At 48.6% G+C, this 24,556-nt stretch overlaps 1 protein-coding gene across 1 annotated transcript; it reads right to left on the bottom strand.

The window, feature by feature from the left end:
- Positions 1 to 18,586: 18,586 nt before the first annotated feature.
- LOC123402392 (aspartic proteinase nepenthesin-1-like) lies at positions 18,587 to 20,094 on the bottom strand. The gene has a single exon (XM_045096306.1). It carries the CDS (start codon positions 20,063 to 20,065, stop codon positions 18,728 to 18,730), a length of 1,338 nt encoding a protein of 445 aa, XP_044952241.1. The 5' UTR covers positions 20,066 to 20,094; the 3' UTR covers positions 18,587 to 18,727.
- Positions 20,095 to 24,556: the final 4,462 nt, after the last annotated feature.

The raw sequence follows: 24,556 nt of genomic DNA, 5'->3' as shown, positions 1-24,556 counted from the left end.
AGCTCCGGAATCTTGTTCCCGCTTGCAAAGCGCACAAAGCCCACAATTTGGCCACCCTCTATTTGCAAGCCTCTCCGCCGTCCATAGCCTATCTTGCGTGGCCAACCAGGCAAAAAACTTGACTTTAGGAGGAGCCCAAGTTCGCCATATCGCATGCTCAAGGGGCGAGTAGAAGGCTCCCAAGAATTGTGCCTTATACGCAGAGTTTGCAGAATATTGACCATCACTTGTATGCTTCCATTCTATTTCATCTTCAACGTTGTCATCTAGTTGAAAATCATGAATGGTTGTCCACAGCAACACGAATTGACGTATGTGTTCAAAGGTTAAGTCAGTTGTCATCTTGATCTTAGCGACCCAAGCATGCTTTGAAAGCGCCTCTTTAATCTTACAGTTCTTCCTCGACGATGCCGCATAGATGAGAGGTGCAATCTCCTTAGGCTTGCAGTTATTGATCCATGGAGCATCCCAAAAAGGCGTCCTCGCACCATTCCCAATGGTTATGGTAGTGGACCCATAAAAGAGGTTGAGATCGGGGTTGTCCATTCCCACCCATAGTTTTGAAGGCTTCTTCCACTCGTACCATGGCCATCTGAGACGTAATGCTCTTGCAAATTTGGCTGTGTTAAGCACACCAAGGCCTCCCTGCTCAAAGGGGCGACATACCACCTCCCAATTCACCTTGCACTTAGCTCCTGACGTCTTGTCGGATCCGGACCATAAGAAAGCACGCTCTAGCTTGTTCATGTTGTGAATGATGCTAGGTGGGACTGCTAGTGGATGTGTATTTCTATTCTCTGATGAATGAAAGTACTACCCTTGATGAATGTCATTTACAACCATTGATGAATGAAATCAGGTGGTTCGGTGTCCGTGGCATAGGAACTCTTCTGTCGGTATGCTTCTTTAGCTAGCTAGAGCATTTGTCACTTGATTTGCTTCTCGACTGCATGCTAGAAACTGAACCTTTCCTAATTAGCTAGCGAGCTGTAAGCATTCAACAATAGTCGACACTTGTGTACCAAAGAAACTAGTTTTAACAACCTCAATCACAATATCATAGTCAGACTCAGCTTCAACCTTTGAGCATCCTACATGTGTTGCCAAATTCAGACCATACCGGCGTGCAGGGGCTTCAGCTGTAGCGGCATCGGAAATATTTGAAATAAACCATGTTGCAGCAGCAACAAAATGGCCCAATTCATCTCCAAGGGCAGCTCCTAAACCATTTGGTACGCCCTATGTTGAAGAAAGAAAAAAAAGAAAGTGTGTTTTGAATTCAAGGAAACTCTAAAACATTTGCTAGTGTTTATGTGGGAATGAATTATGCCACTGTGTTATTCTTAAAAAAAGGTTGTATGAGATATTTTTACTAGTCTGAATTGATTGTTTCTACATATAAAGCAAATAATATATTTTCCAACGAAAATTATCATTTTCCATAATATTGCAGTAGTTATGCTTGTATTTTATTCACCTTTCGTGGGCAATGAAAAAGACCCGAGATTGGTTGCTCCAAAAGCAAGTAACGGTGTGCATTTTTGTACGTTACTAGTTTTAACAGTCAATAGCTACGTTACAAAGACTAGTGTAATATAGAGTGGTGCTATGGCTCATAGGTGTAGATACACCTATTATGAAATGTATACTAAAACACATTTCAAAATTTTAAAATATTCTAAACAATAATTTCGCGTGTACAACCAGACATTCTATGTTCGCACACAAAATTTCGCAAAGATGGAACATTTTTTATGGCATGTATAAAAAAATAAAAAATGTCTTGTGAATAGTTACAAGGGCGTGTCTAGGTTTCAGTCGATTGAGACTTTGCGAAGTCTCAGTCAAGTAGTATAGCATGCAAGAATAAAAAAAATTAAAAAAAAAATTATTTGCACGAATCTCAATGCAAAATCAACAGATTATAGTATCGGTCTCAGTCGACTGATTTCTAGCAAAGCCGTAGTTATAATCAAACATCAAAAAATGTCTTTTTTGCACTAACCACAAAAAAAATGTCATTTTTCATCAAAACTTTGTGCACAAACATATAATTTCCGGATGTACACGAGGGATTTTTTTTTCTCAGTTTTTACCTTTTTTTAAATGTGTATTTGGACAATAGATGCAGTACACCTATGAGCCAAAATAAATTTCCCGTTATTCACTGCATAGACCGTGTGACTCCATATACAACAGTTCCGACAGCTGTGATCGCCTAAATCAATCAAGCGGCGACTAGAAACACTCAGTTCGTGATAGGGCGGGGATTATGTTCAACTTTACTATTTAAAAAAAAAATCTTGATGAGAGAGCACAAAATGGGTATTCCGTCACAAGACTCGGCCCGATGGTTCTTTCGAGTGCTACAAAACCCGATGGGAGAATTTTTTGAAATGTTTTTTTTTAATTTTCCAGAAAAACCAGGTGCATATGAGCTTGGGTGTCAATGCGAATAGAGTACCAAGTGCCGTCTCAACAACACCTTACGAGCTGTGAACAGGAAAAGTGCCATCCCTAAAACACCTCAGGGTGTGGGGGAGCCCAGCCAAGGCCAAAATGTTTAATCTGAATATTGCAAAGTTAGATCCCAAAGCAGTAAGTTGCCACTTCATTGGGATAGATCAAAGAGTTTTCGTTTCTACTGTCCAAACAGTTACATAAAGTTTGTAGAAACAAGACATGCTGATTTCTTAGAGGACGAAATGATGAGGGGGGGCATGGTAGTTCGGAAAATTGATCTTGACGAGAAGAGGGTGCATGCACCTAATCCAATATTCAAGAGCCATTTTTCTTACTACTTGTTGTGACTCTAACCATGGCAACTATGGGAGAAGATCCGGAACCTGTTCGTCAGGAGCCGACTAAACCCATTGTTGAGGATGAAAGGGAGGTGCAGCAGCCATTTTTAGAAGATGTGCCAGAAGTTGAGGCACAGAATGTGCCAGAGAATTAGGCACTTAAAAGGTCTAACAGAACTAGAAGATCAGCTATTTCTACTGATTATAAAGTTTACAACACAAAATTGGTTCATATGTAAGGTGATCCCACTTCATATGAAGAAGTCATGAGAAGCCCTCATTCATCGAAGTGGCTAGAGCTAGGCAATGGAAGATGAGATGAAATCGATGAGTTCCAACGATTTTTAGGACTTAGAAGATATTCCTGAAGGAGCCAAAATAGTAGGCTGTAAATGGGTCTACAAAACTAAGTATGACTCTAATGGGAATATAGAAAAGTATAAAGCACGACTTGTGGCAATGGGATTTACACAAAGAGAAGGGATAGATTACAATGAAACATTTTCCCCAGTCTCATGTAAGGATTCCTTCAGAATCATAATGGCATTAGTTGCACATTTTGATTTAGAGTTACATCAAATGGATGTAAAGACGACATTTCTAAACGGAGATTTAGAAGAAAATATCTACATGAAACAACCCAAGGGTTTTATCATGGAAGGCAAGGAACATATGAGATGTCGCGTGAAGAAATCCATTTATGGATTAAGGCAAGCCTTTAGACAGTGATATCTAAAGTTTAGTGAGACAATTAAAAGATTTGGATTTAAAGAGAAAGTCGAGGATAACTGTTTTTATGCAAAGTTTAAAAATGAGAAATATATTTTCCTAATCTTGTATGTGGATGATATCCTGCTTGCTAGCAGTGATGTTAGTGTGCTATAAGGAACAAATAAGTTTTTGTCCTCAAATTTTGATATAAAAGATCTTTGTGAAGCATCATATGTTTTGGGCTTTGAAATTCACCGAGATAGGAAAAATAGAGTTTTAGGACTACCGCAAAAATCATATTTAGAGAAGGTTCTCAAGAAGTATAATATGCGTGCGAGTAAGGCCACACCTGCTTCTATAGTCAAGGGCGACAGTTTTGAGAAATTCCAATGTCCCAAGAACCAGTACGAGCTCGATCAAATGAAAGAAGTGCCATATACTTCGGCTGTTGGAAGTTTACAGTATGCACAAGTATGCACTCGGCCTGACTTAGCTTTTATCACTGGGGTACTCGGTAGATATCAAGAGAATACGAGCATAGAGCACTGGAAGATGGTAAAGAAATCATTCGTTATGCGCAAGGCGCAAAGGACCTCATGCTAACATACAAACTATCTGATTCCCTAGAGATAAGAGGGTATTCAAACGCAAATTTTACGGGAGACAGAGATGATAGAAAATCCACATTAGGATACGTGTTCACTCTCCATGGAGGGGCTATTTCGTGGAGAAGCTCCAAAAAGTCAATAGTTGCATCATCCACGATGCATGCATAATTTATAGCATGTTTTGAGGCCACCGGGCAGGTGATATGGTTAAAGAAATTTATACCTGACTTGAAACTGGTAGATTGTATTGATAAACCACTAAAGATGTACTGTGACAACCAGCCCATAGTATTATATGCTCACAACAACAGTTCGAGTAATGCTACCAAAGCAATAGATATAAAGTATTATGTTGTGAAAGATAAAATTCAGGATCACACTATAAGTCTCGAGCATATAAGGACAAAGAATATGCTTGCGAATCCGATAACGAAAGGATTACCACCCAATGTGTTCAAGAAACACTTACCCGGCATGGGTTTAAGGAAAAGCCTATGATTCCTGCATCATGAGAGACCCAAAATGAACATAATTTGCTACAGAACAGAGGTATGTTGTAGCTGTCTGACTCTATCGGCAATTGAGCTGTGATGATGAAACATGTTCTATGTATTGATATGTGATGAAATGAGTAAAGTAAAAAGTATAAAGTTAAAAGTAAAGTTGAAATCAAGGGGGAGAATGTTAAATCAAGGGGGAGAATGTTAGGTTGATCTCAACCTGGTTGAGCCCAACATCCGAACGGGCCCCTTGGCATGCGCCCTGATCGGGGGCGACCAACCCTCTTCTGGTTGGTGGGCCCCTGACGCCAGTGCTATAAAGAGAGAGGGGGGGGGGGTCGGACGCACAGATCACGAGGTCGACCATGCGTCACACACCCCACCGACACCCCAATCCGATCTAGGGTTAGCGCTAGGCCGACAGGAAGCTCCACCACCACCTGTGCTCGCTCACCGCCGTCGCTCTCCCACCATGGCATCGGGCTCGGGATCCTCGAGCCAAGGAGAAGGTGTACACCATCTCCTCCTCCGACCATACCAAATCCTCATTTCACTAGATAGATTTCATCAATGATTGTAAATGACATTGCTATTCTCTGATGAATGAAAGTACTACCCTGTAATAAATAAATAGGGTGTCGTGGGTATAAGCCTGACAGTAGATGTATAGGGTACGAAAAGGATGGGCAGAGTCCTAGCTACGGCGAGGTTGTATGAGTTCAGACCCCTCTACGGTGGAGGTAATAGCCCTACGTCTCAGTGCTCAGGGAGCTTGTTGTCGAGTGGAATAGGGAATACAATGAGTTGCTAACCCCTTTACCAGCGAGGGAGGGTGGCTTATATAGAGTGCGCTGCCCTCCACAACGGTTCCGGTACAGGGGTGGAGTAGTGGCAATTCAATGTGTACGTTAAACGTACGCCCTAAATGGTAATAAATGCACCTGAAAACGTACGACCGTTTCCCTCCAGGGGGGTTACGATGCTCCGAGTGGTATCCAGTCAGTTAGCTTGATATGCTCCGAATGCTAGTCTCCGACTGGATGATCGAGGGTACGTTACCGACTGGATGACAGGGACTCCTTAATCCAGTCGGAGCTGACTAAGGGCCTAGTCCTTTGTGAGGGGTACTCCTTGGGTAGGACCTACAGGGCAGGCCTATGACCTTACCCTAGGACTATAACCCCATCATTAGTCCCCGAATGGATTGGGGTTGGAACGACGAAGCGATGTTTGAAGTTTGGATCCGACTGGAACGGACTTGGCTTGGGCGTTGCTTGCCTCGGTCCATTTTGACTTTTCTGATCGACGATCCGAGTGGAAGTACTCGCGAAACAGACTGTCGGGAGCCGAGTGCTTCCGCGGCATCTTCTAACGCGACCGGTCAACTAACAGCGGCGGATTTTCCGGGATCCTCAAATTTTGCTTTCCGCGCGCTCAGCGGGGATGACGCCATCGCGTTTGAGTAGCGCCTGACGCCTCCATTCTCGCGCCTTCAACCTCTCCACTAATATCGCCGCGGTGGGTCGGGGGGATAAGGTTTCGGGGCCACCTGCCAGTGACCCAGTCGGAACCCTATTTAAATCTCGGTGGCGAGGCTTCTTCGTTACGCTCGCCGAATCTCTCGCTCTTGCCTGCTCCGTCCTTCTCACCACCTCCAGCGCTCCTACACTCCTTCCTTCTCCTTCCTCCCAAGGGCTCGCAGTTGCCGCCATGACCAAGGGTCAGACCAGCAAGATGGAGGCGAGGAAGAAGAAGGGGAAGGCGGCGGCTCCTGCTCAGCGGCGGCAGCGGCCGCTGCCGGCGGGGTGGATTCAGGGCGACTTCCTCCCCTCCACGGTGACGGAGGGGGATCTGCTGCAGCTGGTGGAGCATGGGACGATCGTGCACAAGTCCTGGAGGCTGCTGGCGGAGAACGAGGTCGAGCCGGCGCCCCGGGAGGGGGAGCGCGTCTTGCTGCTCAGCCACGTCCACCGAGGTTTCTCCTTGCCCCCGCATCCTTTCTTCAAGGGCATCATGAATCACTTCAGGGCATAACTTCACCACTTTTCCCCTAATGCCATTGCCCATCTTTCTGCCTTTATAGTTCTGTGCGAGTGTTTCATCGGTTGCCCTCCTCACTGGGGGCTGTTCAAGCACATATTTTCCGCTAGATCCCAAACGATCAAACGACTCAGCCAGTCGGATGATAAGACACATCTCCTCCAGCTCTGCGGGGGCTTAGGTTTCCAGAAAAAGAGTCGGAGTAGTTATCCTGCTCTTCAGTTAAGTGAGTCAGTCAGGAACTGGCAGTCGACGTGGTTCTACTGCTAGGATATCGCCTGTCCGAATGCGTCGACAGGGCTACCTCCTTTTAGCTTAGACCGGCCCGCCCCACCTAAGCAGCTCGCGCTCACGAAGGCGGAAAAGAACGACATCCAGCCTCTGGTTGAGGCACTCGTAGGGGTCGTCAGGAGGGGGGTCACTGGCATAGACTTGCTGGAGGTCTTCCTCGGTCGGCCTATCCAGCCTCTGCAGGCTCGCGACATGTGGCATTACACGGGGCCCGAAGACTCCACTCGGACCAACGTTGTGGGCGTGACTGAGGAGAAGGTGACCTCGTGGGTGCTCCAGATCATAGGCCCCTGTGAGAATCCCAAAGGATCTCGGCGAGTGAAGCCTTACTGCGCGGATCATCCTCCTCCGAATCAGGTGAGTAACACTCGTCGAGTGCACTTAACTGTCTTAATTCTTGTCGTTTGTTTGAATCTCTGCGTGATGTCTGATGTTGCCGACTGAAATTTATGCAGAAGTGGACCAACTGGTTCTCCCCCGTCTCGAACGGGAACCCGGTCGAGGAGGAGGAGCAAGGCAGCCAGGAGGGCAGCATGGAGAGCGCTGAGTATGTCTCCGACAGCGGGGAATCGGAGGAGGAGACTAGCGAGGAGGAGGAGGAAGACGAAGAGCAGGACTCGCCGCCTCCGCAATTAGAGCATCGGACCAAGCGCCGACACGAGCCCGCCGTTCTCTCGGCTCTTCCTGCGTCTTCGGGTGCTCCGCCCACTGTCCCGGTGGTCCCGAGTGTTCGAAGTGCCAAGAGGGGCAGGGATGCTGCTTCGGAGCCCACGGGTCAGTCTTCTAAGACGGCCAAACCGAGTGGGCCTAAGCCTCGGAAGGCTGTGCCGCGAATGAGGGTTGCTGTCCTTGTCACCTCCACGTAAGTGTAGCAATCTTCCAATTCCTTCTGATATCCGAGTGAACTCCTGTTTACTGGTCGAATGGATTTCAATCGACAGAGTCACCACTTCTGCCACCTCTCCGACGCGCCAGGAAGATGACCCCATGGACACGGACAACGTCGTCTCGTCCTAGCCAGGTGCGTTGTAGTGACGCCGAGTGCTTTATACTATCGCGTCTCGAATTCTATCATAGGTCTTGCTTCTTTCTTTTTCTGAGACCTCGTGTCATTCGGCCTGTCAGGGGCGATTTGCCTGGACGAGGGCGACCAGGGGAGAGCCGAACCACCTGCGGAGCCTGTTCTTGAGGCTGCTCCACCTGCTGCTGCTCTCGCCGCCGACGTGCTGCCGACTGAGGCGCTGCCACAGACTCAACCGGTGCTGGTGGATGAGGAGCCGACTGGAGCGGACCTTGGGATGCCTCGGGAACTTCCGACGCTGCCAGGCTCGTCGAATGTCGAGTTCAACATCCAGCGTCTCCCGTAGGAGCAGGTGGGAGCGGCCAAGGGAGCCATGGTGCAGGCGGAGCTGATGGCTGGAGAAGCCAAGAGGGCCTACGACTCCGCCGCATCCTTGTACCAGCGGAGCTTGGAGCTGCGAGATGATATCTGAGTAAGTGGGCTAGTAAGTATTTACTTTTCTCTTGTAACCCCCTGGGTGTTCTTGGATAGCATCTGTTGTTTGCAATGGGTTCACTCTGAGTGAACCCAGTGGGTGTAGTCCCCGAGACTTCTGTCGAGTGCTTGCACCGACAGTTGTCTTTATACATATTGTCTTTACTTTGGTCATGTCTGTAAATAATATGACCGACTGCGAGCAGTTGTGGCACTCGAAGTGCACTTACTGTAAGAGTCCCCGAGAGTAAGTTGTACTCAGGTTGGGTAGTATTGGCCTCGTAGGCATAGGTGATAACATGCATCTCAATAGGGCGGGCCTACTTGAGTTGCATGCGAGTGGGGTCACTCTCAGTGAACCCACTGGGTGTAGTCCCCGAGACCGCTGTCGACTGCTTGCGTCGGCAGGGATCTGAAGAACTTAGACTTTTATTTGTTGAAGTTTCTGATTGTCCCTTGGTGTTTGTTGGCAGAAAACCTGTGAAATGGGGACAGCCTATGAGACTCTCAGGGCGGAGAGGAATCAGTTTGCTGGTGAGCTTGATGCAGCCATGCTCGCAATGGCTGGCATGAAGGATGCTCTGGAGGGACGAGAGAAGTCATTGGAGCAGGCTCGTGAAGCGAACAAGGTGTTGACTGAGGAAGTGGAAAAGATGGGGAAACAGAGGACTGCTCTCATGGGTCAGATGGACGTGCTGAATAAACGATGCATAGCTCAGGAGAAGTATGTCAGCGACTGGGCTCAGCAGATGATGACGCGTCTGGTTGGTAAGTCCTGTTTTTTGCCGAGTGTTTGTCCTATGTACGTCATACTCGGCGCTTATTGCTTGCTTGTCCTTCTGTTTCAGATTTTTGCGTTGATGCCGAAGTTGAAGCAGCGGACGTGGAGCGGTCCATTCGCGATAACGTGCCACTCGGCGAGGAAGCCAATCGAGATCTGCTCCGGGCGCACATCCGCGTGGGCAAAGTGGGTCCTTTCATCGGTCGACTGAGAGAAGTCGTCGGCCGAATTGACAAGGAGCTTTGGCCAGAAGATGAGTCGCGGCAGGAGATGGAGAACCTGATGGCGCGACTGGAGGAGACTCCGAACCGAGTGCAATCGTGGAAGAAATCTGCAGCTCGTTGTGGTGCAGATGTTGCTCTGTCTCTTGTCCGAGTCCATTGCAAGGAGGTGCGCGAGGAGAAGGTGAAGACATTGAAGGTCGCCAACACGAAGAAACTTCGATTCGAAGACTTCATGGAAACGTTCCTTGAGAGCGCTACCCGCATCGCCGACGGTATTGATCTGGACACGTTCGTGGAGCCTTTCAGTCCTGGCGTTAATCCAGATGACGCGTAAAAACACTTTTATCCTCGGTATGCCGAGTGTTTATCTGTAAGCTACTTTGGCCACTGCTGTTGGCCGTCGCTTTCTTAGATCAGTGCGGGTAATCTTGACCTGCACCGATTGAACTATCTTTGCTAGAACTTTTGAATCGGAATCAAAGCATTTGCTCTTGTGTTGCAATGTTGTTTCGAGTGCGACGTTTAGTCCATACTCGGAAGAACTTAATACTTAGGTGATTTCCAATCACAGCTAAGTCTCCGAGTGCGACGTTTAGTGCACACTCGGAGGAAGTTAGTACTTAGGTGATTCTTGATCACAGCTAAGTCCCCAAATGCGACGTTTAGTGCACACTCGGAGGAAGTTATTACTTAGGTGATTCTTGATCACAGCTAAGTCCCCGAGTGCGACGTTTAGTGCACACTCGGAGGAAGTTATTACTTAGGTGATTCTTGATCACAGCTAAGTCCCCGAGTGCGACGTTTAGTGCACACTCGTAGGAAGTTTTTACTTAGGTGATTCTTGATCACAGCTAAGTCCCCGAGTGCGACGTGTAGTGCACACTCGGAGGAAGTTAGTACTTAGGTGATTCTTGATCAGAGCTAAGTCCCCGAGTGCGACGTTTAGTGCACACTCGGAGGAAGTTTTTACTTAGGTGATTCTTGATCACAGCTAAGTCCCCGAGTGCGACGTGTAGTGCACACTCGGAGGAAGTTAGTACTTAGGTGATTCTTGATCACAGCTAAGTCCCCGAGTGCGACGTTTAATGCACACTCGGAGGAAGTTTTTACTTAGGTGATTCTTGATCACAACTAAGTCCCCGAGTGCGACGTTTAGTGCACACTCGGAGGAAGTTTTTACTTAGGCGATTCTGGATCGTAACTAAGTTTTTTTTGTGTGTGACCGGAGTCTGCGACCGTGGAAGAACTCTGAATCTGCAATAAACTGAATATGCTTTATATTATTTCATCAATACTTGTTCTTTACACCGCTTCAGTCGACGATCACGTGTAGAAACGCTTCAGGAGGTCTCCGTTCCATGCGCGCGGCTCGTCTGTCTCCCTCTCGATGTTGTAGAGTCTGTATGCTCCGTTGTTCAACACCTTGGAGATGATGAAGGGTCCTTCTCAGGCCAGAGCCAACTTGTGAGGTCTTTGCTGATCCACTCGGAGCACCAGGTCGCCTGCTTGGAACGTGCGACTCCTGACGTGGCGTGCGTGAAAACACCGCAGATCTTGTTGATAAATGGTTGAGCGAGTCAGCGCCATCTTGCGCTCCTCCTCCAGGAGGTCTACTCCATCTTGCCTTGCTTGTTCTGCTTCAGCTTCGGAGAAGAGTTCGACTCGTGGCGCATTATGAAGCAAGTCACTCGGAAGGACCGCTTCTGCTCCATAAACGAGGAAGAACGGTGATCGTCCTGTAGATCTGTTCGGGGTTGTGCGGAGACCCCGAAGTTCTGAAGGTAACTCGGTGACCCATGCGCCAGCGGCGTGTCCCACCTCTTGCAGGAGTCGAGGCTTCAAACCTTGAAGAATAAGTCCATTCGCCCGCTCTGCTTATCCATTGGATTGAGGATGTGCTACGGAAGCAAAATCCACTCGGATACCTTGGCTTGCACAAAAACCTTTGAATCTGTCTGAGTCAAAGTTTGTCCCGTTATCCGTGATTATGCTGTGAGGCACACCGAATCTGGAGATGATGTCCGTGACAAACTTGACGGCTGTTGAGGCGTCGAGTTTCTTGATGGGCTTGGCTTCGATCCATTTCGTGAACTTGTCGACTGCCATCAACAGATGTGTGTATCCCCCCTGGCCTGTCTTGAATGATCCGACTGTGTCTAATCCCCAAACCGCAAATGGCCACACGAGCGGGATTGTCTTCAATGCAGATGTCGGCTTGTGGGACTTGTTGGAGTAGAACTGACAGCCCTCACATCGGTCGACCATATCTTTAGCCATCTCGTTCACCTGCAGCCAGAAAAAACCAGCCCTGAATGCCTTGGCGACGATTGCGCTCGAAGAGGCGTGATGACCGCAGGTTCCCGAGTGAATATCTTCTAGGCTCAGTTGTCCCTCCTCCGGAGAGATGCATCGTTGGAGAACGCCTGAAACGCTCTCTTTGTACAATTGACCATCAATGACAGTGAATGACTTTGACATGCGGACTATCTGCCTGGCCTGGACTTCGTCTTCTGGTAGTTCCTGTCTCAGGATATATGCAATGATCGGCACAGTCCAATCGGGGATGACAGCAAGAATCTCCATGACCAGATCAACCACAGCAGGCACATCGACTTCAGTCGGATCTATTGAACTCTTTGGTTGTACTGGTTCTTCTGTAAAAGGATCTTCTTTGACTGAAGGGAGGTGAAGGTGCTCGAGGCAGACATCACTCGAGACTGGTCTCCGAGTGGATCCGAGTTTTGCCAACTCATCAGCTGCTTGGTTCTTCAGTCTCGGAACATGATGAAGTTCTAGACCTTCGAACTTCTTCTCAAGCTTTCTCACTGCGTTGCAATATGTTGTCATGGTGGGGTTCCTGAGATCTCACTCTTTCATCACTTGATTGACTACCAAATCTGAATCGCCGTAGACCATCAGGCGACGGGCGCTGAGTGAGATGGCCATGCGCAATCCGTAGAGAAGAGCTTCATACTCTGCCTCATTGTTGGAGGAATCGAAGTGTATCTGCAGCACGTACTTGAGTTTGTCGCCCTTTGGCGATATGATCACGACGCCGGCGCCGGAGCCATTCAACATCTTGGACCCATCAAAGAACATTGTCCAATGGGCCGAGTAGATGTGGGTCGGTTGCTGTTGTTCTACCCATTCTGCTATGAAGTCAGCCAGAGCTTGAGACTTAATAGCTTTCTTGGCCTCGAACTTGATATCGCAGTACAACATCTCCATTGCCCACTTCGCCACTCGGCCTGACACGTCTCGATTGTGGAGAACTTCCGACAACGGAGCATCAAAAACGACAGACACCGAGTGGTCTTGGAAATAATGAGCCACCTTCTTCGCAGTCATGTAAATCCCGTAGATAAGTTTTTGATAATGGGGATACCTCTTCTTGGAAGGGGTCAGGACCTCGGTGACGTAGTACACTGGACGCTGAACTTTGTATGCTTTACCTTCTTCTTCTCGTTCAACTGTAAGAACAGTACTGACGACTTGATTTGTGGCCGCGATATACAGAAGAAGGGGCTCTTTACTGAGCGGAGCAGTAAGAACCGGCTGGGTGGAAAGTAGGACTTTGAGGTCGTCGAATGCGACTTGGGCTTCATCTGTCCACTCGAAAGTATCTGATTTCTTCATGAGTAGGTACAGAGGAAGTGGTTTCTCGCCGAGTCGACTGATGAACCTGCTCAAAGCCGCTAAGCAACCTGTGAGCCGTTGAACATCGTGTATTCTGACCGGCCTCTCCATTCGAACGATGGTCCCGATCTTTTCGGGGTTGAAATCAATCCCACGTTCGGAAACGAAGAAACCGAGTAACTTTCCGCTGGGAACGCCGAATGAACATTTGGCGGGGTTGAGCTTGATATCGTACCTACGAAGGTTGGCGAATGTTTCTGCCAAGTCAGTCAGCAGGTCGAAACCTTTGCATGACTTGACTACGATATCATCCATATACGCCTCCACATTCCAACCAATCTGGTCAAGAAGGCATTTTTTGATCATGCGCATAAAGGTAGCCCCTGCATTCTTCAAACCAAATGGCATAGTGATGTAGCAGAAGCACCCGAATGGGGTGATAAAGGCTGTCTTTAATTCATCGGGACCATACAGACGGATCTGATGATAGCCCGAGTAGGCATCAAGAAATGACAAACGCTCGCACCCCGCAGTCGAATCGACAATTTGATCTATGCGGGGGAGCGGAAATGGTCCTTCGGGCATACCTTATTGAGGTGTTTGAAGTCGATGCACATTCGGAGCGACTTGTCCTTCTTGGGCACCATGACAACATTAGCGAGCCACTCGGAGTGGTGAACCTCGCGAATGAAGTTGGTTGCCAGCAGCTTGGCCACCTCCTCCCCGATTGCTTTCCTCTTGTGTGCGGCGGACCGGCGCAAGCGCTCTCGGACGGGCCGAGCGACGGGGTCCACATGCAGTCGGTGCTCAGCCAACTCCCTGGGAACACCTGGCATGTCAGAGGGTTTCCATGCGAAGATGTCCCAGTTCTCACGGAGGAATTGGGTGAGCTCGGCTTCCTATCTAGGATCGAGGGTGGTGGAGATGTTCGTCGGGGCAGCAGTGTCGTCCGTCGGGTGGATGCTGACCTTCTTCGTTTCTCCCGCCGACTGGAAAGCGGATTCTGAAGCTGGCTTCTTCGAGCGCATCAGGTCGGCGGGGTCGACTGTTTTCTTGTACTCGTCGAGCTCGAGGACGGCCATCTGCTGGTCGGCGATTCTTGATCCTTGCTGCAGGCACTCTTCAGCTCGCTGCCGATTGCCCGTGATGGTGATCACGCCTTTTGGGCCTGGCATCTTTAGCTTCAAGTATACGTAACATGGACGGGCCATGGAACTCACATACGCTCGGCGGCCCAGAATTGCGTGGTAAGCGCTCTGGAAATCCACCACCTCAAACGTGAGCTTTTCCTTGCGAAAGTTCTTGTCGGAGCCGAAAACGACGTCCAACGCGATCTGGCCGAGTGACTTTGCCTTCCGTCCAGGGACGACTCCATGGAACTGCATACTGCTGTCGCTGAGTTTGGACATCGGAATGCCCATCCCCTTGAGAGTGTCGGCGTACATGATGTTCAAACCGCTGCCGCCGTCCATGAGGACTTTGCGCAGTCGGACTCCTTCCACCATCGGGTCGACGACCAGAGCCTGTCTTCCTGGGTGGGAACATGCGCTGGATGATCCGACTGGTCAAAGGTGATCGCAGTCTGAGACCATTTAAGGAACTTGGGGCTGGTTGGAGTGGCCATGTTAACCTCCCTGTTCACCAGCTTCAGTCGACTCTTTCTTTCGACGTTAGCAAAAATCATGAGTGTCGCATGGACTTGAGGGAACGGATCCTCCTTATCCTCCTCATCTTGTTCATTGACCTTCTCACTCGGTTGCCCGTCGCCGAACCCCTGGATCAGGAGGCGGCACTGCCGAGTGGTATGCTTTGGATATATAGGGTTTCCCTCTTCGTCCATCTTCGTATGAACCGGGCATGGCTGGTCCAGGATGGGATTATTGAGCGGCTTCTTCTTGGGGGTAAACTGCGCCTTCCCTTTGCCCTTGAACTTGGCATTGGTCACGACTGCAGCTTCTGCCTGCGGAGTGGATGGAGCTTTTTGCTTTTGCTTCCGAGTGTTGCTTCTCTCTCCGTCGCCGACTGTCTTGTGCTTGCCTCTTCGGATGCGGTCCTCTTCTTCGCCATTTGCGTAGTGAGCTTCTATCTCCATCATCTTGCTCATGGAGATGTCGCCTGTTCGGCCAAACTTCAGGTACAGCTCCCTGTACCGCACGCTTGCCTTGAAGGCGCAGACTGCTTGATGCTCGGTGACATTCTCCACCGTGTGGTAGAGAGTTGTCCAACGCTGAATGAAGTCGCGCAGGGGCTCATTCGGCTTCTGGACGCAATGCTGGAGCTCCACGAGGCCCGCAGGGCGTTTGCACGTCCCTTCGAAGGTCTTGATGAACACTCGGGCCAGATCTGCCCAATTGTAGATGCTCGAGGGGGCTAACTGATCCAGCCACGCTCATGCCGAGCCGTCGAGCATCAGAGGGAGGTGCTTCATGGCGACATGGTCGTCCCCTCCTCCGATCTGGACTGCCACTCGGTAGTCGTCTAGCCATGTTTCCGGCTTGGACTCTCCTGTAAACTTACTGATTGCCGCCGCCAATCGGAAGTTGGGCGGGATGTCAGCCGAGCGGATGGCTCGACTAAAACACTCGGGACCAGATACGATGGTCCTGCTTCCACTTGGACTGTCCATATCGTGACCATCGCGGTGGGCTCGGCCCCTGTCGACCCTTCCCTGGGCGATACGCCCTCTTGCGTCGGGTCTTGGGTCGTAAGTGTCGCCGACTGAACGCCGATCATCATGATGTCGGGACCCATAGGGCCCACCCCGCGGAGGGGTGCGTGAGCGGCGGCGATCTTCGTGAATCATGGAACGGCTGCCTCCCCTGTGGCGCTGATGGGAACCAGGGCTGTGAATCGACCGATGCGTATTCGCATGAACGGAACTATTATGGATCCTGTTGTGCGACTGGGAGACCGCCGAATTCTGCTGTTGCGCCGTGTGCAACAGGGCTCGGATCTGCTCGATCCCTCTTCCTGCCTCTGAATCAGTCGGCTGAAGGGAATCGGCTATCTTGGCAGCTGCAGCCAAATTGAGGAGGGGTGTGCGGAACAACTCTATGTTGCTCCGCCGAGTGTGCCGACTGGCAGAACGGCGAGGTGGACGGCGCGCACCGGACGTTTCGCCGACCTCGCGCTCGCTTCGGCCAGCTTGACGGGGATCTTCATGGGAGTTGGCCATGTGTACTTCTGCTACGGGCCCGCTACCCGCATACTCGGAAGGGAACTCAGTCGGAACCGAGTCCGAGTGCTGGGACAGCGGGGCAACCACAACGGACTCTAGAACCGCCACTTGTGAAGACGCGTTCTGGCGCGCCTGGGCGTGTTGCACCCAACGCTGGAGCCGCGGATGGCGAGACCGCTTGCTGCGGCGCGTGACGACGGTGCAGGTCGACACCGGAGCCGACTATTGGAGAAGAAGAATGCCGCGGGCGTCGGCACGGAAGTGCGTAGCCCCACGACGGGGAAGTGCCTCGACGTCGAGAGGAGCATCCCGAAGCCACGCCGAATCGTCGATGATGAAGGAGAGAGCGCCGAAGAAGATCTGGTGACCCATGCTCGAACCTCCACCGGACGACATGACGAAAGGAAGTAGTCGCAAACTCGCCGGAAGTCGCTTAGACGCCTGCCCCACGGTGGGCGCCAACTGTCGTGGGTATAAGCCTGACGGTAGTTGTATAGGGTACGAAAAGGACGGGCAGAGTCCTAGCTACAGCGAGGTTGTATGAGTTCAGGCCCCTCTACGGTGGAGGTAATAGCCCTACGTCTCAGTGCTCAGGGAGCTTGTTGTCGAGTGGAATAGGGAATACAATGAGTTGCTAACCCCTTTACCAGCGGGGGAGGGTGACTTATATAGAGTGCGCTGCCCTCCACAACGGTTCCGGTACAAGGGTGGAGTAGTGGCAATTGAATGTGTACGTTACAGGTAACGTACGCCCTAAATTGTAATAAATGCACCTGGAAACGTACGACCGTTTCCCTCCAGGGGGGTTACGATGCTCCGAGTGGTATCCAGTCAGTTAGCTTGATATGCTCCGAATGCTAGTCTCCGACTGAATGATCGAGGGTACGTTACCGACTGGATGACAGGGACTCCTTAATCCAGTCGGAGCTGACTAAGGGCCTAGTCCTTTATGAAGGATAGTCCTTGGGTAGGACCTACAGGGCAGGCCTATGACCTTACTCTAGGACTATAACCCCATCATAGGGCGTACCAAATCCTCATTTCACTAGGTAGATTTCCACTGGTCATCATCGGAAAGGATTGGGTATGCCCTATTTCCTTTCCACATTTTGTGCTAAGCACATATTTTACAAAAACATATGCATGAAAATTTTGTTTGTTTTTAAAAATTAAAACACGTTTAACATGCATTTTTGTTTAAAGCGGGTTCAGGACGTGCCTTCTTGAGAATTACTGGCAGTGAAACGGGAAGGCTTTTTTCCGCTATAGGGAGGGATAACCACATATATACTGGGAGAATATTCCAGACAGAAATGGTACATGTGTCATTGATAGATAAATTTAATGGAATATATACAACATCACCTACTTTCTCTATAAAGAAATATAAGAGTGTTTAGATCACTAATAAATGATCTTGTATCTACTTACAGAGAGAGTAAAAGGTACTCCCTTGGTCCCAAAATAAGTGTCTCAACTTTGTACTAGCTCTAATACAAATTTGTATTAAGCTTGAGACAGTTATTTTGGGACGGAGGGAGTAGATGTTCACAGGCACACCGCTTCAGCGGCAACTCAATCCACAGTACTGCATGTTAACACATGCTGGATACTTCAGCGGCTACTTACGGCATGGCGGTGTTCGTCATGGAGGACTGAAACGCACCTTGGCTCCGGTACGGAGGATGATCACACGCGAGGCAACGCCAGAGGGTTCAGGGAACATTTTTTACAAGGCAGCCATTCTTTCAAAACGTTTGTAAATATTTTTCCGAATACGTGAATGTCTTCTAACATTTCAAGGACTGAAGCGCACCTTGAGGTTCCTAAAACACAAGATAACAAAACAGGACATGAGTAAGAACCGCAAGACTTAAGTCATTATTTATATATCATCTGTTATTCGCACATTAAACATTTGTTTTTTCGATAAGGATTAAACATTTGTTATAAGTACTATTTTTATACCTGAATTCTGACTCGGTAGTAAGCAATGGGTGTTCCTGTCGAGTATTTTATTTTCTGCACTACATAATCAAATATTCATATCCCAGCTTCATCAAAATATATAGCAACCATTTCCCGCAAAAACGTGGGAGGTGTCGTCTAGTTTATTCTTAATTTTGAGGTTGCCTAATTAACTCGTATGAGTTTCCCACTAAAAAAAAGAAGAAAGAAAACTCGTATGAGAACATTGCCCCGAGATCTCTTGCTTTTATTTGCTTGTGTATATACTGTGTTCAGGAAAACAAAAAGAGATCTCTTTCTTGCTTTCTGCACTTCTCCATGCATCTTAGCTAAAAGAGGGAGGGGACTGTGCATGCATGAATCTTCATGGTTTATTATATACATATATGTATTCAGAGTTGCCACTCACTCAGTTAAGGATGGTGCGCATGGCGCACAAGGATATGATAAGTGGCTAATGATCCGCGAGTAGCGGATGAAGGGTACGTACAAGGTCACCACTCGGACGGGGTGGCCACGGTGTCGGCCTCGCAGCTCTCCCGGTGGAAGGTGATGGTGTTGGCGTGGAGGTCGAAAATGAATCGCGTATCCACCTGCTGCATCGCGCCGACGACCGTCGGGCTGCCCCTGCTCGTGCGGTACACCCCAAAGCACACCAATGGCTGGTTGTCAACCTTGAGGAAGAGGTTCCGCGAGACGATTTCCAGGTGAGCGACCGTCCGGCTCGCCGGACCCTCAAAGTCGAGCGTCAGCTTCGGGATGTGCGACCAGATCCCGGGATGCTCCCGGAAACACAGGCTGAAGTTGGGGTCGCGCACGCGCTTGTACCCCCACTGCTGCACCATGTGCGCCACCGCCTCCTCCACGACCGCGTACGCCGCCGGCACCAGATGGGTGACCTGCGTGCCGGCGTCCACGAAGCACCCTCCTGACCCATCGCTCCGCCGCTCGAACATAGCCTGCCGGATGCCCGGGATCGGGGTCCCGTTGAGGCTAATGCCCAGAAGTTTCACGTAGTAGGCCGAGTCGGCGACGCCGTGCGGCAGGTGTGGCGGCGTAGGAAGGATCTTGATGCGATGGTGGACCAGAAGCGTGGGATCCGGGATGTCAGCGCCGAAGCGGATGAAGCCGTTCCGGCCCTGGCTGTGACCTAGGCCGATCAGACAGTAGGAGAAGCGCGAGCCGACACGATCCTTGATCTGCATGATGAGGGAGGTAGGCAGCCTGCCCATGCCCAGCGTGCCTGCGAACGTGCCTTTGGTGTCGAACCCCTCGGTGCTCTGCGCGCACCCGAAGGCGACGCTATGGATAGGTAAAGTCGGATTACCCAAGATGATGGTGTCGGTGCCGACGTAGCCGTGTGCCTCCCCTGGGAGGTGGAAGGAGCACTTGTCGCCGGCGGGGAGGACGGGGTTGGGCGCCCGGCACAGGGGGCTCGTCGGATGGAGAGGGCGGTAGCTGCTCGAGTCGCTAGGGTCGAACACGGGGCTACGTTGTCGTTGCACCGGCAAGCAGTGCGCGCACCGCATCCACGGCAGGCTGCTGGCCGTGTCCAGCACGAGGAAGTATGTCGACTTGCCGCGGCCCGTGCCGATGGTCACGGCCACGCCATACGTGTACTCCAGGGGGGGCGTCAGCGGGGGACGGTGGTGGAAGCTCGTGGCGTTCACGACCATAAAGCCGTCGGCGTCCACGCGGTACCTGCCCCCGCCGTGGTTGGCGACTAGTGGCAGGCTGAACCCACCGGCCGCCGTGCAGATCGTAGGCAGGACATGGACCAGCATACCGCCAACAAGCAGCAGCAGGGTGGAGGCGGTGATCTTCATCTCCATGTTATGTTTTTGGTTTTCATGGCTGCCGATTGCAACACCATTATATATATCAACGTACGGATATCATTTGGGAGGTGGAGTAATGCGTGGATATCTGCACGGGATGCATTGCAATCATGCAACAAACACAAAAGATGCATTGCAGCACCATTATAGTTTATCGTTTGGGCGGTGGAGTAATGCATGGGTATCTGCCGGGGATGCATTATAATCATGCGACAAACACAACTCATGTATTGTAGCACCACTATATATTGACGTACAAATATCGTTTGAGCGATGGAGTAATGCGTGGTATCTGCAGGGGATGCATTGCAATCATGCAACAAACCGTACTGATGCATTGTAGAACCATTATATATCAATGTACGGATATCGTTTGGGCGGCGGAGTAATGTGTGGGTATCTGCAGGGGATGCATTGCAATCATGCAACAAACACTATTGATGCATTGTAGAACCATTATCTATCAACGCACGGATATCGTTTGGGCGGCGGAGTAATGCGTGTGTATTTGCAGGGGACGCAAACACTACTGATGCATTGCAGAACCATTATATATCAACGTACATATATCGTTTAGGTGGTGGAGTAATACGTGGATACCTGCAGGGATACATTGCAATCATGCAAAGCTCACAAATTAATTATTGAGTATGCAGGGAGGCCCAAGGATTTGCATGAAAAACAAAAGAACGGATCTCCATCATTGAACACTCACGGTATCCGATGCAGGAGACGGAGATGTGCACTAGGCTATGATACTACTGTATGATACTACATCCGTAATGCATAGTATCATATGCTAGTATCATAGAACGATTCATTTATTGTCATGCATGACACATAGTAGCATAACATTTAATATGATACGATATCATAATATGATACTCAATCATATCTTTATTTATTTAAATTCATGTCACATCATTAAATATGCCTACTTGACATGCGTGATACTACTTATGGTACTTTCATTACAACCAGCCTTAGTACTAGATTAAGTGACATTTCCGATACCTCTACAAAAACTTCAAGATACAATTTTGACCAATAGTTTATTTGTAGTGTTTTCCATATTTTAGAATAACAAGAGGGCCGACCCTGGCCTTATATCAATGTACATATGTCCCTCGATCAATTAGTGCAGAGCTTACACAGTACTTTGTGTGTCCAGGTTTATTAGGCCCTCCTATTCTGGATCAAATTTTAACTTTTGATTTAACTACTCCCTGTGTTACAGTTTAGAAAATACGATTAAATTTACATGTATTTTCACAATAGACAAGGCTTCATTGTACTACTTTTATATACATGCATAGTGTGAATACTATTTTTAAGCACATCTCACAACCAATCAATAATCACTTAGGTTTCAGAGAATTTCCAAGTACGCCTTCTAAATCGTGACGGAGGGAGTAGACAACATTGTAAAGCCATATAGAGTGGATTATCATAAGACATCGGTGATGTGGAGGCATATTTTTTCATAGATAAATAGTAATCCACGATCTCAGTATTTAGGTCACGTTGAGTAACGAAAATTATTAAAATCTCTCCCTACTTGATGTAGGCATATCATTATCTCCAGATTCCATGGAGGCAAAAGGAAAAGAGACTGAAAAACATACATAATAGCAGAACATTCCATGGTTGCTAGTGAATTACCTAAAAATCCCAGGTGTTGTTCCTGTTCAACTTCTAGTAGCAACAAGAGGACAAGAAATAAAAATAATCTTTTGTCGGCAACAGGAAGGCTTAGCGATCAACAACCTTGGAAATAAATCTTACATGTACTTGAGGTTCTTGAGATAACTAAATGAATTTGGGATGCTCCTGACTTCTCACATGGTTATTGGACCAGAAATTTCATTATTCGGTAATAGCATGTTCAAAACAACAAACATGATCACTTCTTATCATTGAATTATAGATGAATAAATAACAGGAGAGTTGCAGGCCGAGCTACGAGCATTACAAGAAACAGCAAGCACCAATGGTGCAAGGTATGAAGCAACAGAGAAAGAGAATCAGTCCGACCGGAAAGTTACAGAATTGCAGTGTTCGCTCTCACATCGCCTAAGAGGATGGGCAATTGGCAAGCATGTGAACCGCGTCTTCCGGAGCAACAGAACACAGGGAACAGGAAGGGTTGTGCGCGCAGCCAGCCCCCTCTTTGCCAAGTTGTCAGCCGTCAGACACTTTCCTAGGATGGCAAGCCATGAGAACACCTTACACTTGACCGGTGCATCAGATGATGTCATTGAAATTTGTGGGCTTCGCTCCCTCGAATTGGATAGAGTATGCCGGCGCCGTCCAGAACTTACCAGTCGCCGTCCATCGACAGGAGACGGGGTCTGAGAATGCTGAGAGGGATCCCCTACATATTCTTCCGAGTAGCTGGAAACACCGATCGATGGAAGATGCCGTAAGAGCATGGTTAATAGTATAGCCAACTGCTGGCTATAAGTCATCTTATAACCCATCTTATAGCTAGCTTGTACAATAGTTAGTTATAAAAGAGTACTACTTTTATCATATATGATCCATCTTTCATTCTCACAAAGCACCTAAGAGCACGTGCTATAGCTGGCTCTTTACGAAGAGCCCGTTTTCCTTCTCTCTCCTCTTCTCTCTCATCCAACTCAGCAAAAATATGATATTTTAATCCTTACAGCCTGCTGACTGTACCTTATTGTACTTGCTCTAAGGACATATAAATAAGAGGAGGGAGGCAAATTGATTGAAGTCGAGGAGTCGCACACCTTACCTAACATCAATGGCCACTAGATAATGTCCTTCACGTTGCTGCGGAAAACATGATAAATATATGCATAAATATATGATAACAAATAAAATTATTGTAAAAAAAGGATTGCTATCGGTTTCTATTTTAAAAACAATAAATCATATGAAGCATTTCACAAAATGATGTATAAAATTATAAACTATTAGAGTGAAACAATAAGCATCCAATGTTTATACCATTTATGCCCACACAAAAATTAGTGAAACAATGGGTAGATTAGTGCATAAATTTTTGTAGTTTATGTCGACATGCAACATTTGATGATGTGACATGGTTACACGAAAAGGAAAAATAAGTACTTATAACCACATACATGACTTGATGATGTGGCATGGTTGCATTAGGAGGAAAATAGATAGTTACATGAAGAGGGAAAATAAGTATTTATAACCACATGCATGACTTGATGATGTGGCATGGTTGCATGAGGAAGAAAAATAGGTAGTTACATGAAGAGTACAAATAAGTACTTATAACCATAAGCATGACTTGATGATGTAGCATGATTGCATGAAGAGGAAAAATAGGTAATGGACTATAACTATTTAAGAATAGAAGATTAGGAACGACAACTTAACTCGACAATTTGAGGGTGCACTTCAATCGATCGCCCATGCTGGAGCGGACGACTCCGCCATCAAGCCCACCAGTCCCCCATCGCAGGCAAAACCCACTAGGGCCATTTTAATATGAGATAACCGAAAATGTTATTGAAGCAACGGCCCAATACATACCTCTCGATGTGAAACACCAGAGCGACCAAAAAAGGAAATCAGACGGCTAAATACACATAAATCTAAAGATCTGATGGCCCAAAATGAAAGTGGCCTGAAAGGATTGGAAAGATGCGCGGTTATAATGTTTCTAAATTCTACGAAGTTTCGTAGGCCAAACGAAAAACGAAAACTTCAGCTTTTTGTATGACTCCACACAATAAAATCCGTCATATCATGACGAGGAAATGGAATAGAGAAAACTTACTCAACGTGCCACAACATTTGCCTGACAAGATCTTCATTCCAGCCATTAGTGATTGGATCAATAAGATCATACACCTTATACAACAAGTGTTTTGGTTCATTTTAGCACATGCAAGCTCTGAAAAATTGCAGAAAACCCTAGTCCGTAGAGTTGTAAAACCGAGCCCTCATGGAAGCTCCGATGCTCACCGTCGGATCAGATCCATGATCCAACGGCCCAGGAGCTCTCCTGTCATGTGAGGGCTGGCTCGATAACAGCGACCGAGGGGAAAAGAGCCGCGGCGTGAGGGACGATCAAAGGCGCCGCAGCCCGGCACGTGGCGCTCGCGCCGCCTCGCCGTCAGTCCGCGCGCGCCGCCTCATCGAAACGGCCGTGGCCGGCGGTGAGCACCGACCGCATCGGCACCTTACCGGACAATTTCCCTGGTGCAGACGAGGTGGTAATCTTGGTTTCTCTGCATATTTCCCATCTGGTTGGTTCCTCTCACTGACGCTATGCGGCACCCATTAACTCAGGCGGCCTTGGTGGAGGCGACATGGTCAACACAAGGTCCAGGACCAGGAGTAACAAGGAAAGGGCGCTGGCCAGTGTCGAGGACCGCATCGGCGCCCTCCCCGACGAGATCCTCCAGCATGTGATGTCCTTCCTGCTTTCCCGGGACGCCGTGCGGACGTGCGTGCTCGCTAGGCGCTGGAGCACGC

The sequence above is a fragment of the Hordeum vulgare genome, chromosome 6H, assembly GCF_904849725.1.
Source record: "Hordeum vulgare subsp. vulgare chromosome 6H, MorexV3_pseudomolecules_assembly, whole genome shotgun sequence".
NCBI classification, from domain to species: domain Eukaryota; kingdom Viridiplantae; phylum Streptophyta; class Magnoliopsida; order Poales; family Poaceae; genus Hordeum; species Hordeum vulgare.
Note: the sequence above shows the minus strand (reverse complement) of the source record. Positions and strands in the feature narration are given on the sequence as shown.

Excerpts from the sequence above, each read along its gene's own strand:
- LOC123402392 (XM_045096306.1), bottom strand. The coding sequence starts at position 20,065 with ATGGAGATGAAGATCACCGCCTCCACCCTGCTGCTGCTTGTTGGCGGT.